The 17873-nt window shown below is 41.6% G+C and overlaps 1 protein-coding gene across 2 annotated transcripts in view; it reads left to right on the forward strand.

Moving 5' to 3' along the window:
- Window positions 1-17873, forward strand: part of PARP12 (poly(ADP-ribose) polymerase family member 12) — a 39305-nt gene that overhangs the window by 7640 nt on the left and 13792 nt on the right. For both annotated transcript variants that reach the window (XM_064487304.1, XM_064487305.1), the window contains exons 4-6: window positions 886-984; window positions 6326-6449; window positions 13832-14027. In XM_064487304.1, coding sequence (XP_064343374.1) covers window positions 886-984; window positions 6326-6449; window positions 13832-14027 — 419 coding nt within the window. The remainder of the gene's footprint in view (window positions 1-885; window positions 985-6325; window positions 6450-13831; window positions 14028-17873) is intronic.

The raw sequence follows: 17873 nt of genomic DNA on the forward strand, positions 1-17873 counted from the left end.
AAGGGAGGGGACCTCTAAGGCCCCTCAGGTGTGGGTTTTGAGGCCTAGCATGTAGATGTCTAAGGGGCCTATAAAATGGAAAGGGAAGGTTAATAACAAAATGACAGGTGACCAAATAGGGAGGTTTGCTAATGAGTTTTATATGCTTTTACAGTGAAGGTTGAGGCTGGCCTAAATGTAACTATTAGGTGAGAGCGCATTGGAGTACTTCTAGTAAAGATAAACTGAAAGCACTTTGATGCCCTTATTATATTAAAATTCTTATTGTTTACCAAAGTTAGGTTTCATTTTGTGTAGTAGGCTTTCCACTTATTGTTATTTTTTTCTTGGTATTAGTACCCAGTTCTAACAGTTCATTGACAAGTGTTTGCTGTTGGAATCAAATCTAGTTTAAAAATGCAGCTTTCACTTGCTCTCTGGGGTCATCACAGCCATAGATACAGAAGGAATCTTAAGCTGCCTCAGTGTGTGCGTTAGTATTAAAAAAAGGGTCCTGGGTTCCACTGCTGGAGGGTCCTGATTAAGTCAGTCTGAGGTAGAGCCGGGGACTTCTGTTTTTAAACAGGTCTCCTAGTGAATGGGCTGCACAGCCAGAGCTGAGAAAACACTCCCCCTCAGGACCCCAACCATGATGTCCTGGTTTTGGCAGGCAGCTATGTGGCCTTGGGCTCCCTGGTTCCTCCCTAAAAAGCAGAGGGCCCACCTGTATGTCTGAGGGTGCTTTCATCCAGAACGTTATAAGATCTTGCGAGGTTGCCTTGCTCACTTTTGCCTCGAGCAGAGGGATGAATGAATTCTTTTCTCTCCTTTGTGCCTTCAACTACTACAGCCCCATATCAGAAGCTTTGATGGAACCTGATACATCTTTGTGGTACTTCTTTGTAGAAAGAAGAGACACAGGTTCTGTGTCCCCAAACGCTACTAATCAAGAGGAGAGTGATCAGATCTGCTTGTACCATATCTGGAAAAGCTGTAGCTTTCAAGGTAATTCGGGGGAAACCCTTCATCCACTTGCAGGTGGGATAACTGCTTCTGGTTTCCAGAGCTCTGCTCTGAGGCCACCCCTCGAGGTCCTCTCTTCCGTCCAGAGAGGTTGGGGCTTCTTGTGAACTGGTGAACTGGGTGATTTTGTTGGGGAACTGAGGGTGGTAGGAATTGCTTGAGTTTCTAAAAATCAGACTGTAGATGAGTTTTGGGGAACATGAACTGTTTGGTTCATGCAGCACATGAGGGTCAAGTGTTACTCCTTGGTCAGCTTAGCATGAGGTCACAGACCTACAGGGACACACAGATGTCAGTATAGTGTGAGCAAAGATAAGTGTCCCTCCTAGAGAGTGGTTGTAGTGTTAGATGTCTTAGAACCTAGGAACGCCCTCCCCAAGGAGAAGACACCTGAATTTGCTCTTGGAGAATGAGTGTTTAAGTTGGGGGTTTCCCTCCACACTCCCTCTTTTATCAGAAGAAGCAAATCTTGCATGTAAATGTGTGACTGTATTTTCACTAAACCTTTGTTTTCTTCTTACTGCTGTCTATGACTGAAGAAAGCCCTTATTGGGCTTTGACTGAAGAAAGTCAGAGTTGGTGACAACTCTTAAAATCAACCACCAAAACTTCTTGTTTCGTTTTCAGTTTTTAAAAACTCTCCAAGCAGATCATGAATACTTTCACTTTGTGAAAGAGTCAAAAAAGAGTCAAATAATACAGAGTAAAGTCTGAAGTCCTCCTTCAGCCTTTCCAAAGGTAAACAACGTGATGTGTGGTTGTATTTGTTTTACATATTTTTCAACAGATGGGAACATGTTATACTCATTCTTTGACCTGCTTCTTTTACTTTATGGTGTGTTGCAGAGATTTTTTCCACATTAGTACCTACTAACAGATTTTAAAAACAACTGTGTAGTATTTGCTTAGAGTGATATTTCCATTGAGCATTTGAGTACACATTTGCATTTCCCTAGATAGATTCCTGGAAATTGAATACTAGGTCAAAAAATATGTGCTCTATATACATATTTATGTGTATGTTTGTAAAATAAGCATTATTAGATATAATTTATACACAATAAAATGCACCTATTTTAAGTGTACCCTTTGAGTTTTGGTAAATACGTATGTCTGTGTAACTATCATTGTAATCGAGATACAGAACAGTTCTCTCATTCCAAAAATCTCCCTTATGCACCTATACAGTTGATTCTCACCCCCTCCAGTTTCCTGACCCAAGACAATCCCTGATCTACCTTTTGTTGATGTAGACTAGTTCCTTTTTCTAGAATTTTCTACAGCATGTGGTCTCCTTATTGTCCTTTCTGACTTGGTCATGCCATAATTTGTTCCTTTTAATTGCTGGGTAGTGTTCCGTTGCATTGATTAACTACAATTTGTTTATCCATTTATATGTTGATGAACATTTGTGTTGTTTCCCGTTTTTGGCTTTTACAAACAAAGCCTCTCTAATAAATATTCATGTACAAGTTTTCATGTGGATATATGTTTTCACTTCTCTTGGGTAAATGCCTAGAAGTGGAATGTCTGATCATATGGTAAATGTTTGTTTAACATTATAAGAGACTGCCAAACTGTCTTCCAAAGTGGACATATTTCACTTCCCACCAGCAGCATGTGAATTCTGGTTGCTCTGCATCCTTGGTGACACTTGGTATTATCAGTCTTTTCAATTTTAGCCATCCTAGTAAATGAGTAGTGATATCTCATTGTGGCTTTCACTTGCATTTCCCTTTTTAACTGTTATTTTCCTGTGCTTATTAGCCATTTGTATATCTATTATGAAATATCTGTTTAAATCTTGCCTATTTTACAGGCAAATAACAGCTTTAAGATATTAAGTATATTTCATAGTATACAATTTACATAGTATACAATTCATTTAATAGTTTTAATAGAGTCACAGAGTTGTGCAGCCATCGTCACAGTCAATATTAGAACATTTTCATCACCCCAAAGAAACCCCATACACATTAGCAGTCACTAACCATTCTCCCCTCCCCCCAGCTCCTGGCAACAACCGATTTACATTATGTCTCTTCGGGTTTGCCTGGATATTTCATATAAACGGAATCCTACAACGTGTGGTCTTTTGTGACTCTTTTGCCCATTTTTTTCTTGAGTTGTTTGATTGCTCATCATTGAGTTGTAATAGTTCTGAGTATTCTTTATTCACGCTTTTGTCAGATACAGGCATTGAAAATATTTTCCCCCAGTCTGTGTCTTTCATGTTTGTTTTCTTTACAATATCTTTGGAAGAATAGAGTAGAAGTTTAGTACTGATGTCCTTTTTAATATATTTTTTAATGGTTTGTGGTTTTTTGTGTCCTAAAATTCTTTGCCTATTCCAGGCCCACAAAAATGTTTCTCCCATGGTTTTTTCCCTAGAAGTTTTAGAGATTTAGCCTTTATGTTTAGGTCTAGTTGTTACACTTGCTCTGTTTTCTCTAATAATTATTTTCTTAGGGGTTGATTCTTCTGTGTGAGTTAGCGGCCTGTGTTACTTTTCCTCGTGTGTTGGGTGACTCTTGCTTGTCTACTCATGTTGACACTCAAATCCCTGTGCCTGCTGGTGGCGGTGATTCTGATTCCAGTCTTAATGGGGAAGAGGCGGTACGTCTTGTGTAGGTATGTATGTGTGTGTGTGTCTGGGGGTGGGGGCCGCTAGTGTTTGTTCTAAGATCGGGGTGGGGTCTTCAGTGGCTCTTCTCTCCAGCCCTTGTAGCCACACTCACATGTCCCGTGGGACAAAGAGCGAGCAAGGCCCTGAGGGGACACCTCATGGTTCTCGGTATTGTCTGGGTGTCTTTCTTACTCCTCTTACATCTGACTCTGAGTTGTGAAGCCCAGATCTTTCCCACTTCTGGGGTGGCTTTCTTCTGCGTATTTCGTATGTGTTTTTCTCTCTGTCTCTGTTGGTTTGATTCTCACTGCTTCATCTTTTTAGGAATCCTTCAGTTATTCTGGTCTTTTGATGGTACTTCTGTGTTCCAGTGCTTTTGGACTTACACTTCTCTGTGGTCTGTCATTTCAAGGGAAGTAGGGAGAAAAGGGGATGTGGGTACTTGGCCAAATTGATTTGGTTTCTGTGAGTCACCTTCTAGAGAGCCTAGACTCTGGAATTCCACAGTGAGGTGGCGAGCATTGGAAGGAGGGAAGGAAACTGAGGAAGGGGACAGGAGGACCAGGAAAGATGTGGCAGAGAAGGGGCCTCAAGCCTCCATCGTTGAGCTGGGACTCCGCTTTCACCAGCCCCGTGGCTGTGGGAGCCTGTCTGGCATCCTCCTCCTCCGGGCACCTTCTGACTTGTGAGCAGTGTGGGCCCCACGCTCAGGTCGGAGTCAGAGCTGGAAGCCCCAGACCTGCCGCCTGGTGACAGTGCCTTCCCTTGGCCCTTATGCCCTTCCCGAGGAGGTGTTGGCTTGGAGAGGGCTGGATGTGCGCCTTCCCTGACAGGTGCCTTCCTGAGGGGAGAGCCTCTGTTCAGGTTGTCCAGGACTCACCTGTGCCGGACTGTATAGACGAGTGACTGAACACTCCTCCCTGACCATTTCCCTTAGTGCCCTTTGGTGGGAAACAGGAAATCTTACTTGGTTGTGACCTCTGGGCCACAGCTGTGGCCTTTTTTATCCATCCAGGTGGAGCCCTTGGTTATCACTTTATTGTCCACACCCATGGTCAGGGGTCTAAGAGGTCCCTTTGCCTGGTGTGAGCTGTCTGTGCCCTAACTCTGGACAAGGCAGGACATCCTAAGTCCCCAATGTGGCTGTTGCCAGCCTTGTTGAACTCAGAGGAGCTTCCCTTGGTCGGGGTCTCTCCTCTTGTTCCCTAAGTCCTCTGTTTTGTGCTCTCCTGCCCCGTCAGCCTGGCCACAGCCCTGGTCTTTGACAAATCCAGGCGGCCTCCCCACTTACTCTCTGATCCTCCCCACTACCCTGTACCCTGGCAGAGTCTCTGGGAAAGAAGTGACATCAAGACTTGGCCTGAAAGAGTGCAGAAGATCTTAGAAACTTTAAATTTTTTTCAGGTGTCAAATTAGCCAAGCTTCATTGTTACTATTTTGAAAAATGAATTAAAAGTGTACAAAAGACAATAGGAAATGCCTCCCTCACACCCCTTTTTCCCAGCACCCAGGTTCCCTCCAGAAGCAATCATTACTACTAGTTCCCTGAATATCCTTCCATAAAGATTTTACGCAAGCACAGGTGTATATGTCTAGTCTCTTTCTTTTCTCACAGGTGCACTACGCACACTGTTTTTTCTTCTCTTAACTAGATGTTTAATTTTTTGGACTATGTAATATAGTTTTGTGATTGAAAATTCAAAACAGAAATCTTTCCTTATAACTTTATGCCCAGACACCCGGTTCCCCCTGCAAGGAATAATAGTGTGCGTGTGTGTGTATTTAGTCAGAGTATCTCTAATCTTTTTCTGGTTTTTTTTTTTTTTTACCCAAATAGAGGCATTGTACACCTTGTGCACAACACCTGATAGCATTTATCTTGCAGGTGTCAGTGTGCAGAGCTTTCCATCACTCTTCTTTCCTGTTTCTCTTTCGTCTCACAGCATCCCTCTGTAGGGATGTTCCAGAACCTCATAGGCTATTGAAAGGTGGAGGATGTGGGCAGCGTTCCAGGCTGGTTTGGGCCAAGGCAAGGCAGGCCAAAAGTGCTAGGAGTGACAGAGGCCCGGGGAGCGCTGGGAAGGTGCAGGGGAGCAGTTGGCTGGAAATTGTAGATCTGGGCCATTGTGTGTATATGGATGGGGAAAGAGCGGTGAGTGTAATTCCTTCAGGGAGTGGGGTGTGTTGAGGGGTGAGTTAGTAGCCAGAAAGATCAAGGTGGGCTGGAACCACGCTGCTGACCCACATGTGGTAGGACCTACTGGGGTTGGGATGGTTCTAGTAGAGATGAACGGGGCCCTGTCTTTGGTGTGACTGCTGCCCTTCCACATGCCACATAAACAGCACCAATGCACAGGCAGACTGCCCCTGCAGGGGTGGAGCTTCTGACAGTCTCGTGATCAGCTTCTTTGCTATCATGAGATGAGGGTCATGCATAATGTAACGTACCAACATACATATTTAAAAAATCAGTTTAATGTCCTGAAAAACGAGAGACGTAAAAGGAAAATCTATATAATAAAATACATAGTATTTCAATACCTAAATGCTCAGGTATGACTGCACTAAAAAAAGGCTCCTTCCCAGATTTCCAGAATGTTTCCAGGTCAGCAGGTAGCACCACACCCACTGAGAACTACAGGGCCAGGCCATGCTAATTATTGCCAGCATGCTTACTTCTTTATGTCTTTATTTCAGATAAGTGCAGTAGAGTCCATTTCCATTTGCCATATCGATGGCAAGTCTTGGATGGAGGCAAATGGAAGGATTTGCACAAAATGGAGCTCATTGAAGAGGCATATAGTGATCCCAGAAGAGACGGGTATGAAATCCATCACTTGTGTCTGCTTTGTGCGGTGTGTGTGGTGTGAAAATTGACACAGCGGGGTTCAGTTTTGATGGGCCTTGTTCACGTGCACACACACATACACACATGCACACACATACACACACACACACAGAGTAAGCGGCCTAGTCTGGAGGTGTGAACTCTGGGCTTGGAAGTTAGAAGTTGACGTTCATGCTGGTGGTTGGTGCCTCTGTTCGCCCACCTTCCTCTCCTTTCAGGGAGGAGCCGTGGGGAGTGGAGAGGGTGGTACCAAGTGAGTTCTGAGTTATTTACTGCTGGGATGGATCATGTAAACATCTCCTCACTGATTAGTCCAGAGAAGCCAGAGGCAATCATTTGTGAAGTTTTAGCCTCTGTCTGTGAAGTTGTACAGCTGAACTGCTGTTGATTATTGTTCAGCCTTATTTATTTTTCTAAGTATGGCCTAGTATTTTCACTTAGTCAGTTCTGAGTAAATGGGAAAGTCCTGGGTAGCCTTATTTTCGAATACTTGTTTCTTGGATTGAACTTGCTAAAATATGTTGCCAAGACAAGAATTTGAGCCTGTTTTTTGAGAAGATAAAATAAATTTGCGCTTGGAATACAATTATGCGCAAATTGCTGCTGGTCTGGTAAAGTATGTGAAACAAATTATCCCCCTTAGGAAGATTAAATGGCTCACATAGCCACCCCTTACCGGTCTCCCCCTTCTCTTTCTCTTCCTTTTTCTGAGGCCTTAGAAGTTAAAATTGATATTCAGTGACTGTGCACAGATACTAAGTGTAGAGTTCAGTGGGTTTTGAGAAAGGCCTACACTCACATAGCCAACACTCTGATCCAGATGTGGATCATTTTCATCCCCCTCCCGCCCCCTTTCCGGTCAGTGACCACCTCGTAAACCACCACGGTTCCCACGTCTGTCTACACAGGTGGTCTTGCTTGTCCTTGAACCTTGTCTGAATGGAACTACATGGAGACTTCTCTGAGGGCTGACAGCCCCCTAGTGCAGGTGTGCACGGGCTTCTGTTGGCTAGATGCTCAGGGGTGAACCTGCTGGGAGGTAGCTGGTCCCTCCTCAGCTCCGCTCCACCAGGTGATGTCACATTGTTTTCCAAAGTGACACTGCTTTCCACCCTGTTAGTGGCCTGCAGTGACAGCTCCCCCACCTTGGTGTTGTCTGATGTCTGCACTTTTCCAGCCTGCAGTGTCAAATGGGGTCTCCGTTTGCACGTCCCTGCGTCCAAGTGAGGGAGAGGGTCTCTTCACATGGTCAGTGGCCGTTTGTGCTTCCTCTGCTGTGAAACGTCTGTCCTTGTAAGTTGCCCATTTTGTTGAGCAGGAAGGCTGTGTTTTTAGTTATTTAGTTTTAGGAATTCTTCTGGTTTCTGGATATTAAATGTGTGTTGAAAATAAATACATTCTTCCTGTCAGCTTATGGTACCCATTAATGAAGAGAAATATTTATCCATATTTTCTTTTATAGTTTTATACTATGTGTCCTAAGGAATCTTTTTTATTCCAAGACCATAAGGAAATCTCCCTGAATTTTCTTTGAAAGTCTTAAATGTTTTAAAGACCATTTTAATCTCTCTTGGTGTGTGGTGAAGTATCCCATCAGTTTCATTCTTACCTAGCTGAATTACCAGTTTTTCCAAAGACCACTTTTAAAAAATTGATTTAATAAAAAATTTAAAAATTGTGATAAAATACACATAACAAAATTTACCATTTTAACCATTTTTAAGTGTAAAGTTCAGTGGCATTGAACATATATGTTCACATTTTTGTGTAGAGATCTCCACTGTTCATTTCCAGAAGTTAATTTATTTTTAAATCCACCAAAACTGAGCCAAATTTGGCAAAATGTTAACACACTTTATAACTTAATTTTGGACTCAGGTACCAGATACTCCTTTTGTAAGCAGGCCGTCTTTTCTGCACCTGTTTTCGGTGCTGCCTGTGTCGGGTGTTGAGTTAGCAAATACACACTTGTCTGTTTCCGGCCTCTTCCGTTTCAGTGCTCTGTGTTTCTCTGTGTCGTTACCACACTGTATCATCTGTAAGAGCTGTAAAGTAAGTTTGGTATCTGGTGAGGCAAATCCCCACCTGATTTTTCTTCATATTTTCTTGGCTCTTGGTCACTTGTTCCTCTTTAGAAATTTTAAAATCTGCTCACTAGTTTTCACAAAAAACCCTGCTATTATTTTTAAAAAATCTAAATTGGGGAGAATTGACATTATAATGATGCCGAAACTTTCTATTCATACACGTAATAGCATCTCATTTAAATCTTTAATATCTTTCAGTAGTTCTGGAATTTTCTCCATTAACTTCTTGGATGTCTTTTGTTAGATTTTTTTTCTTTAGGGATCTATTAGCTTCTTCACTTCCTTTTTCAAAAAAATTTTTTTCTGGTTTTATTGAGATATAATTGACACTGTAGAAGTTTATGGTGTATAGATGATGACTTGACATATGTATATATTGCAAAATGATTACCACAATAATATTTAACATCCATCACCTCACATAGTTCCCAAAAAATTACTTATCTTGTGATGGAAGTGGTGATAGCTGGAAGATTATTCTTTCTTCTTTTTTCCCTAGTTTCAAAAGGAGTAAGTTTTGAATGTTTCTCCTTAAGCACAAGTGAATGTTCAGAACCATTGGTGTTACTAATAAATTCTAATTTTATTCCTAGTATGCCAGGAGTTTTTCAAAAATTGTGTATAGAAATTGAATCTTATTGAATACTATTTCTGTGTTAATTAAGAGCCCATGTTTTTTTCTCCTTTATGTGTTAATGTAGTAAATTATATTAATTTTCTAATGTTAAGTCTGTTGTGTTCCCAAGCCTGTCATCAATGTGTACATACACACACACAAACATACACATACACACACAATGCTGAATTTGGATTGCCAATATTTGATTTAAAATTCTTGCGTTTATGTTTAAATAAGATTGGTCTATAATTACTTTATTTTACCTTTGCCTGGTTTTTATCTTACGAAGTTCCTAACCTCATAAAAATGAGATTGGGATGGCTTCTTTTTCTATTCTCAAAAAGTTTATGTAAAATTAGAATTATTTTTTCCTGAATGATCATGTGTCTATAAAAAAATTCTAGGCCTGATGTTTAATTCCTGGAAAGATTTTGAACTACTGACCCAATTTCTTGTAATTATTAAAGGGCCCATCAAGTTTTCTGTTTTCCCTTGAGTCAGTTTTAGTAAGTTGCTATTTTTTCTATAAGTTTGTTCATTTTATTTTTTTTCAAACTCACTGTCATAAAGTTGCTTATAATACCACTTTTAGTGTCTATGCCATCTTTAATTTTGTCCCTTTTTGCCATTCTATTTTTTCTCCCTCTTTTTTTCTTAATCAGTCTTTCAGAGATGCACTAATTTTACTAATATTTTTTCTTTTTTAGAAGAACAAACTTTTATCCTTTGATCCATAGATTATATAACCCATGGTTTATTTCTAAGTGTATTTTTAAATTAATTAAAAAATTTAATTTTAAGTGAATTGCATTGTGGTCAAACTATATAATAACAGAGCCTTTGAATTTTGTTGAGACTTGCTTTATGGGTGTGGTACATGGCTAGTTTTGGTAAAGTTTCTGTGTACATAAGACTTTTGGCTGTGGTTTTAGATGAAGTATGTTGATTGTGTGGTTCTAATCTGCTACATCCTTAATGATTTCTTTGTCTGCTTCTTGTATTAGTTACCCAGAAAGGTATGTTAAACTTCACTGTGAATTTGTCAGTTTCTCCTTGTAATTCAGTCAATTTTTATTTTACATATTTTAAAACTGTTAAGAAGTATACACAAGTATAACATTTTTACATTTCTAGTAAATTGAACCGGTTAGTAATATAAAGTGAATGCTTTTTATTTCTAGTAGTGCTTTTTGGCCATAAGTCTACTTCATTTGATATTAATAAACCTATGTCAGCATTCTTTTAGCTACTGTTCACTATTCTTTTACTTTCAAGCAATTTTGTTTCTATTTTAGGTGTATTTCCTGTAAACATCATAGAACTGGATATTTTTTCAGCTTGACAATTTTTGTCTTCTAATTGAAAATTATTTATTATGATTTATTCATTTATTGTGATTACCTATACATTTTGAATTTGTTTCTACTGTTTAACTTGGTTTTTGCTATTTGACTTGCTTTTTCTGTATTTCTTTCTCTTTGGGATCTTTTCTTTGGTGTTTTTTCCCTCATTTGATTTTCTCCCCCTCATCTACTAATTTGAAAGTTGTGTTGGTGAATTTCTGGTCTTTTTAGTGGTTACCTTGAAAAACAGACCCTTTAACTTAATAAACTTTAGGTTAACAACTTAAGCTAATCACAATTTTTATCATTCTCTCAAACAATAGAAGAATCTTTAATACTTGAATTTTGACTAGGTCCATTTAAACTTGTTTACTCCATGTGTGGATTTGGATAAATTACTTAGCCTTCCTGTGCCTCAGTTTCCTCATATATCAAGTAGATAAAATAATGGTTTCTACATCAAAGGATTATTGTGAGAATTAAAAGAATTAATATGCATAGAACACTCAGAACAATGCCAGGCATATAAGATGTACTATATAAATATTGCTTCTATTATTTTCTTAATCCCAGAAGTTAGAAATTAGCATTGTTCTATACAGTCAATAATTGTTTAAATTTAGACATTTACCATTTTGTTTTTTGCACACAATTCCTTTGTTCTTATGTTTCCTGGGGTCGTTTTCCTTTAAGTTCATCTCCTAGAAGTTAGTTCAGTGAGAGTCTAGTGACAGATATGTTTTCTGTTTGTCTGAAAGTTTCTTTATTTCATCCTCATTCTTGAAAGATAGCTTTATTGGGTATTTTCTCTCAGTTCTTCAAAGATTACTCCACTGTTTTTTCTGGCTTCCATTGCTCCTGTTTAGAAGTTAGCTGTTAATATAAATGTAGGTGTATTAGTTGTTTGGGCTGCCATAACAGAGTGCCACTTGGTGACTTGGTGACTTAAGAAAACAAGAATTTATCCCCCTCACAGTTCTGGAGCTAGAAGTCCAAAGTCAAGGTTCAGCAGGGCCACCTTCTGTCTGAAGACTCAACGGGAAGATACTTCCTTGCTTCTTCCTAGTTTCTGGTGCTGTTGGCAATCCTTAGTGTTCCTTGGCATTCCTTGGTTTATAGCTGCATTACTCTGATCTCTACCTTTGTTGTCTCATGGCTTTCTCCTTGTGTGTGTCTTTGTCTGTGTCCAGATTTGCCTTTTCTTATAAGGACACCAGTCATCGGATTGGGACCCACCCTGACTGAGTATGACTTCATCTTAACTTGATTACACCTGCAAAGACCTTATTTCCAAATGAGGTCACATGTACAGGTACCAAGGGTTAGGACTTGAATATATATCTTTTGCGAGGACACAGTTCAACCCATTATGGTAGGTAATCTCTTCTTTTTCTCTGACTGCTTTAAATATCTTTTTTTTTAACTTTATTTTATTATTTTTAAAATTTATTATTATTTTTTTACAACCAAGGATGCTTTAAATATCTTGGCATTTTTGGTGCTACAGTTTCAGTAAGATCTGTTCATGTGTAGATTTATTTTTATTTAATCTACTTATAATTTGCTGTGCTTTCTGAGTGGGAGGCTTTATGTTTAGTCAGTTCTGGAAGCTCCTCAGCCATGATCTCTTCAAGTGTTGCTTCTCTGGACTTCTAATTAGACATATGTTAAGATCTTATTTATCTTTTCTGCTTTTTAGCTTCTCTCTCACTCTCTGCTGTATGTAGGGAAATTTCTTCACTTGGTCACCCAGTTCACCAGGTCAGCCTTGTCTGAGATGCAGTGTGTCCTATCTACTATGATTGAAAATTTTTAATTATTGTATTATTTACTTCTAAAGTTTCTGTTGTTTTTTTTCTTCAAATTTACCTGGTTAATTCTTATAGTTTCTTAATCCTTACTCATACTTTGATACTCAGTTTAACTTTAAAAAACACTTTATACATATTGTATATCTGTATCCGAGAACAGTGATGTTCATTGTGTTTGGTGGACTGATTAGTTTTTGCTTATTTTTGCTTATGTGTCTTATTTCCACCTCTGTTTTCTGATTTATTTGTGACCTCACGTTTGCTGAAACTTGATCTGTGGAAGTTCTTTTGAGGCCTAGGTTGAAGGTGAATTCCTCCAGAGAGGATCTGTTTGCTTCTCTGGGAACTGAACTATGGGTCTTTAAAGCTAATTCTCACACAGGAAGTGTGAATCAGCTTAACTTGTGATGCCTGAGTGGTTTTTGAGTTCTCAGTGGAGGTTTTCGTCCTTTCCACCCAGAGCCAGTGCTGACACAGGCAGATTTCCTAGCTGACTCCCTTTGAAAGGCTGATTCCTTTCCCAGCCTCTCTTCACTAAGGGTGTGTAGTCTTTCGGATCATAGTTTTATGCAGACTTGTCTCTTTGGGGATTTTACCCCTGACCCTGTTCAGACCCTGCATTTGTTTCCTGTTTCCTCCTTACTGCGGAAAACAGGGCTCTTTGTCATTACTCATTGACATTGCCCTGGGACAGCCCACTGGCTTTGGTACTCACTCACCTCTCTGGCTCCAGACCTTCCCTTCGCTCTTGGCGGTGCAGTATTTAGAAAGGGAGAGATCCTGGTGGCTCAGAGTGCAGCCTGTTCTGCCAGACTGCTTGACTTTAAACCCCAACTCTACCAACTTTAGCTTTTTGACCTTGGACAGGTTTCTTAACCTTCCTGGGCTTCTGTTTTCCCATCTGTGAAATGGAGATAAGTCTCAGCCTTGGCGTCAGGAAGACTTAATCCCTTAATATGTATAAAACACTTAGTACAAGGGCTGGCTTGCCCCACATACATTCAATATATGTTAACTATTTTTGGCTTTTTGGGATTTCTGTTTCTTGCCAGCTCAGCAGTGCATTGTAAAAAAAATTTTTGGGTGGTGGTAATTAGATTCTTATTCATTCATTTATGTATTTACTTAAGTGGAGGTACTGGGGATTGAACCCCGGACGTCGTGCATACTAAGCATGCTCTCTACCACTGAGCTATGTCCTCCCCACCAAGCAATGCATTTTAAAAAAGAATATTTTAACCAACATTTTCTGTGTAGTGAAATGAGTGTCATGATAACGAATTTCCCATGCTATCATGATTTTATTATTTTTGCACAGCAAAACTAATCTTAAAAAGCAGGTGTCCCCTCCTCCCACCACATTTTTTTTAGTGTGCAGGTCACACGCATGTTCACATCTTCCAGCCAAGTGTCTAGAAGAGCATGGTGGAAGCTGAGGGGCCTGAGTTCATTTGGCTGGTGGAATTTTCAGTTGACATCTCGTGTTCTTTTGCAGGGTCACATGCACTGAGTCAGCCAGCAGCTTTCTCATTGGTTTTCTGAACTTTGACTCCATGACATTCGGTGCCACCCGGGCTCGCCGCCTTTCCACAGCCTCCTCAGTCACCAAACCTCCACATTTTATCCTCACCACTGACTGGGTTTGGTACTGGACCGATGAGTTTGGTTCTTGGCAGGAATATGGAAGACAAGTAAGTGTCATGGAAAGAGGGTGAGTGTTTCCTCCTCTGTGGTCTGTGATGGAGGAGCCTTTCCAAACACAGGCACAAGGATTGCTCTGGGGAGTCCCTGACAGAGCCGAAGTTCTCCAGATCCCCTTGTGACTTGCTTGCTTTGGGGGAATTACAACAAAACTGGATAATTTGGAGTGTATTTGTTTGAAGTTCCATCTTTGAAAAACAACAATCTGTTGGTTCATGAAAACTGAATGGCCTTAGTTGTAGTGAGGTCATGTTTGGTTAAATAGGGTAGAAAGATGCTTCTCTAACTGTTGAACAGATAATCCAGGGCAGGTGCCTGTGTGTGAAGCAATGTTGGTGTAGCTGTGGAATCAAGTTTAAGGCTTTTTGGAGCTGGCTTTCTGCAGCTTTACAGAAGGTAGGTAGGTAGGTGTATGAAAATTGACTTAATTCAGGTATTAATTTGTTATCTGGATTGAATAACTGCTGCTGTCAATTATTTGAAGATGTTCTTGGATGAGTCAGATTAAGGGGAGCCGCCTGGTCACTTGCAGAGGTACAAGTATAAGGAGGTCTCCATTTCTATAGTGGCAACTTCTCCAGAATGTGGTCTAGTAGACATGTGTATTCTTCTGGGTTGTAACAGGCTCTGTTAAAGCTTCAGTTTCTTGTTCTTAACTGCACTTAGGATGTCTTTCTCTCTGGGAACTCTGTAATGTGAGCTTCATGAGGGCAAGGATCTTTGTCTCTCTTTTGTCACCAGTGTACCCCTATGCTGAGGACAGTGCTTGCACCTAGCAGGTCCTCAGGACGCAGACCCTGGCCAGTTGAAGGACAGAGTATTGTTGTACCCTGCCTGCTGGTCAGTTGGACATGGTCACTCTCAGCAGGTGACTTGAGCCTTCATTCTTCATCTCTGTTTCTTCCAGTGGTAACCTTTCCATGTTGACTGCTTCATCTGCCCTATTTCCTGCCCATCTCCCTCTTCAGAGCATCCTGGGATTCCTTCTGTCTTTCCTTGATGTGTTCAGAGAGGCTCTCTAGCATCGCTCTCGGTTTGTCAGGAGCCGAGGGCGGGGCAGGGGGAGACCAAGCCTGGCGTTGAGGGGGGAGATGAGGATGAGCTTGTCACACTCCATGGTTGGAGCTTACCTGGGGTCGTCATGGGGAAACATGGAGCAGGCGAGAAGCCCCTAGCAGGTGTGATGCCGCTCACATTTTGTTTGGTGATTTGCCCTCCTTTTAGGGGCCGAGCAGGATGACACAGGACCCTGGGGACAACCCATGTGAAAGTAACATTTTCCTAGGTGACTTCAAAAGCTGTGATGTCACAGCTTTGGGGACAGGGGCCCTTCTTCAACAACTCAACTTAGATTTTTCCCTTTTTCTTTTCTAGGCTACCATTCCTTTATTGCAGTGTAGTCGGAGTGCATCATTTAGAACACTGAGACTTTAGAACAGTGAGAATGTCTGGGAATGACCTGTACGTGGGTATTACCAACATACCACATGCTGGTGCATTCAGATGTGCGTGTGTGGACTCGGTGACTTCCGGCTGCGTGGTCTCATTTAGTACCAATGACTGGGCCCCCTCATGGGGTGACCTGCCCATCCCTTCCTTTCCCACACACTTCTGGTGTCACCCCATACTTGGATTTCTGTCTTAGTTTTCTGCTAATTGTCAGTTCAAGGCAATTTTCCCTTGATTATCAGAAAAGCTAGGTTCTTCTCTGCCTGAGCTCAGGATGGACACCCGAATTTCAGGTCCAAATTGCCTCCACCCTGTGTTAATTGCATGGATGGCCATAACAAAGTGCCACAAGCTAGGTGGCTCAGAACAGCACTAGTATGTTGTCTCACAGCTCTGGAGGCTGGAAACTGAAATCCATGCATCAGCAGGGCCATGTTGTCTCTGAAACCTGTAGTGACCCCTTCCTTGTCTTTTCCTCGATTCTGGTAGTCCGCTGGTGACCTTTGGCATTCCTTGGTTGCATTTGCATCCCTCCAGTCTCTGCCTCCTCATCACACAGCATTCTTCACTTGGCCGTCCTCTTATAAGGATACTGGTCATATTGGTGAAAGGCCCACCCTACTATATGAGCTCATGGTAACTCATTGCACCTGCAATGACCCTGTTTCCGAATAAGGTCATGTTCTGAGGTACTGGGGGTTAAGACTTCAACATAGGTTTGAGGGGGTCACAGTTTAACCCATAACCTAATCTTGTGTGTGAATGTGTTACTCTTCTTGGCCCACTGAATTTTCCTACAATGAACCTGACATCCCTGAGATGGTGGGCTCCAGGATATATTGCCCCGATCTGTATCCTTTCTGGATTATTCTTAACAGGCTTCTAGTATCGGCAGACCTTTTGCCTTACCCCCTTTCCTGTGATGTCTTTTGTGTTGATCTAAAAGCTCTGCCATTACCCCCACCCTGCTTTTGTACCGGAACAACCCAACCATCTCTGCTTTAAATGGAAAACCTCTACTGATTCCTTCACTTGCCAGAATCCAGCTTCTGTTCCCATTGCTCGTTCATCTGGTCCCTGTTCACAGAACGCCTGCAGGAGTGGGGACCTGGCCAGGCGCAACCCTTGTCCTGCTGGAGATGCTGGCCAAGGGCGCAGGTGCCAAATCCCATGGTGTTCCCAGCCTCCACCCAGGTGTGCCCACTCCCTCCTTCCTTTCTTTTCTTTCTTCAATTATTCATTTATTGGTTTTATAACATGCAAGTTTCATGTGTGCAACATTATATTTTGACTTCTGTCTGTACCACAGCATGCTCACCACCAAAGGCTTAGTTTCTATCCGTCATGACTTACCCATTTCATCCCCCCTCCACCTCCTTTCCCCTTTGGTTAACCACCACTCTGTTCTCTGTATCTCTGTGTTTTTGTTTTGTTTGATTGCTTGACTTTATTTTTTTTAAGTTTTTGTTTATTTTATTTAAAATTTTTTTATTGTGTCCCATGGGAGCCTCAGTCTCCTTTCTTGCTCCTCCTCTATCTCCTTCATGATCTTTTTTCTACTTCCCCTTGTGAAGGTTTGGGTTTCCCAGGATCTAGTCTATACCCCCTTTCTTCTGACATTGGTGGCCACCTTGAGTGATGCCAGTACCTCTGTCTCCACCAGATTCCTCTCTGAACTTCAGACGTGTGTGTCCGGGGATCCGCCCTGTATTTCTGTGGCACCTTTGCTTTTTGTTCCAGGCACTGTGCTATGTGCTCTCCTTGCCTTATTTTAATGATTTTTCCAGCTCTTTGAGGACAGTGACTGTACAACGACATGGATATGAGTTAAGCTCTGTGATTATTCCTTTTAGAGAGTGGAGATCATAGAGGCTCAGAGGGGTTCATTCCCTTGCCAAGGTTGCAGAAGTAACAGATTTAGGAGCCAGGATTCAAACTGAGTCCATTCCAAAATTTTTGATATCCTGTAGATAATTGGAGAGAGGATAGGGGATCAAAATGGATAACTGAAAAAAATAGCAGAGCTCTCCAAAAAGACAACAGCAGGGAGGACTGAACTCTGATGAAAGGGTGGTGGGAACATAGGCCGGAAGAGGCAGCACTGCTTAGGCCTTCAATGAAGCCGCATTTGCGAACTCCCTGTTGACATTTCACCTTCAACCGAAGGGTGATGCCCACCATTACAAGTAATTTGCACGTCCCCCCTTCACTGCTCCCATGGCGGTTATCTGGGTAGCAGGGCCCATGTTTACTGTCCTCTGTTTTCCCTGAAACTTTTAGGAGGCAGTCGTGTCAGCTCTTACCCTGTGCCTCCCTCTCCTGCCACAGCCCAGTCCCCTGGTCCTCTCCGCTCTGCCTCCCCCAGGGCACAAATATCCACCAGGGCA

This window comes from Camelus dromedarius, chromosome 7 (assembly GCF_036321535.1).
Source record: "Camelus dromedarius isolate mCamDro1 chromosome 7, mCamDro1.pat, whole genome shotgun sequence".
NCBI lineage: Eukaryota > Metazoa > Chordata > Mammalia > Artiodactyla > Camelidae > Camelus > Camelus dromedarius.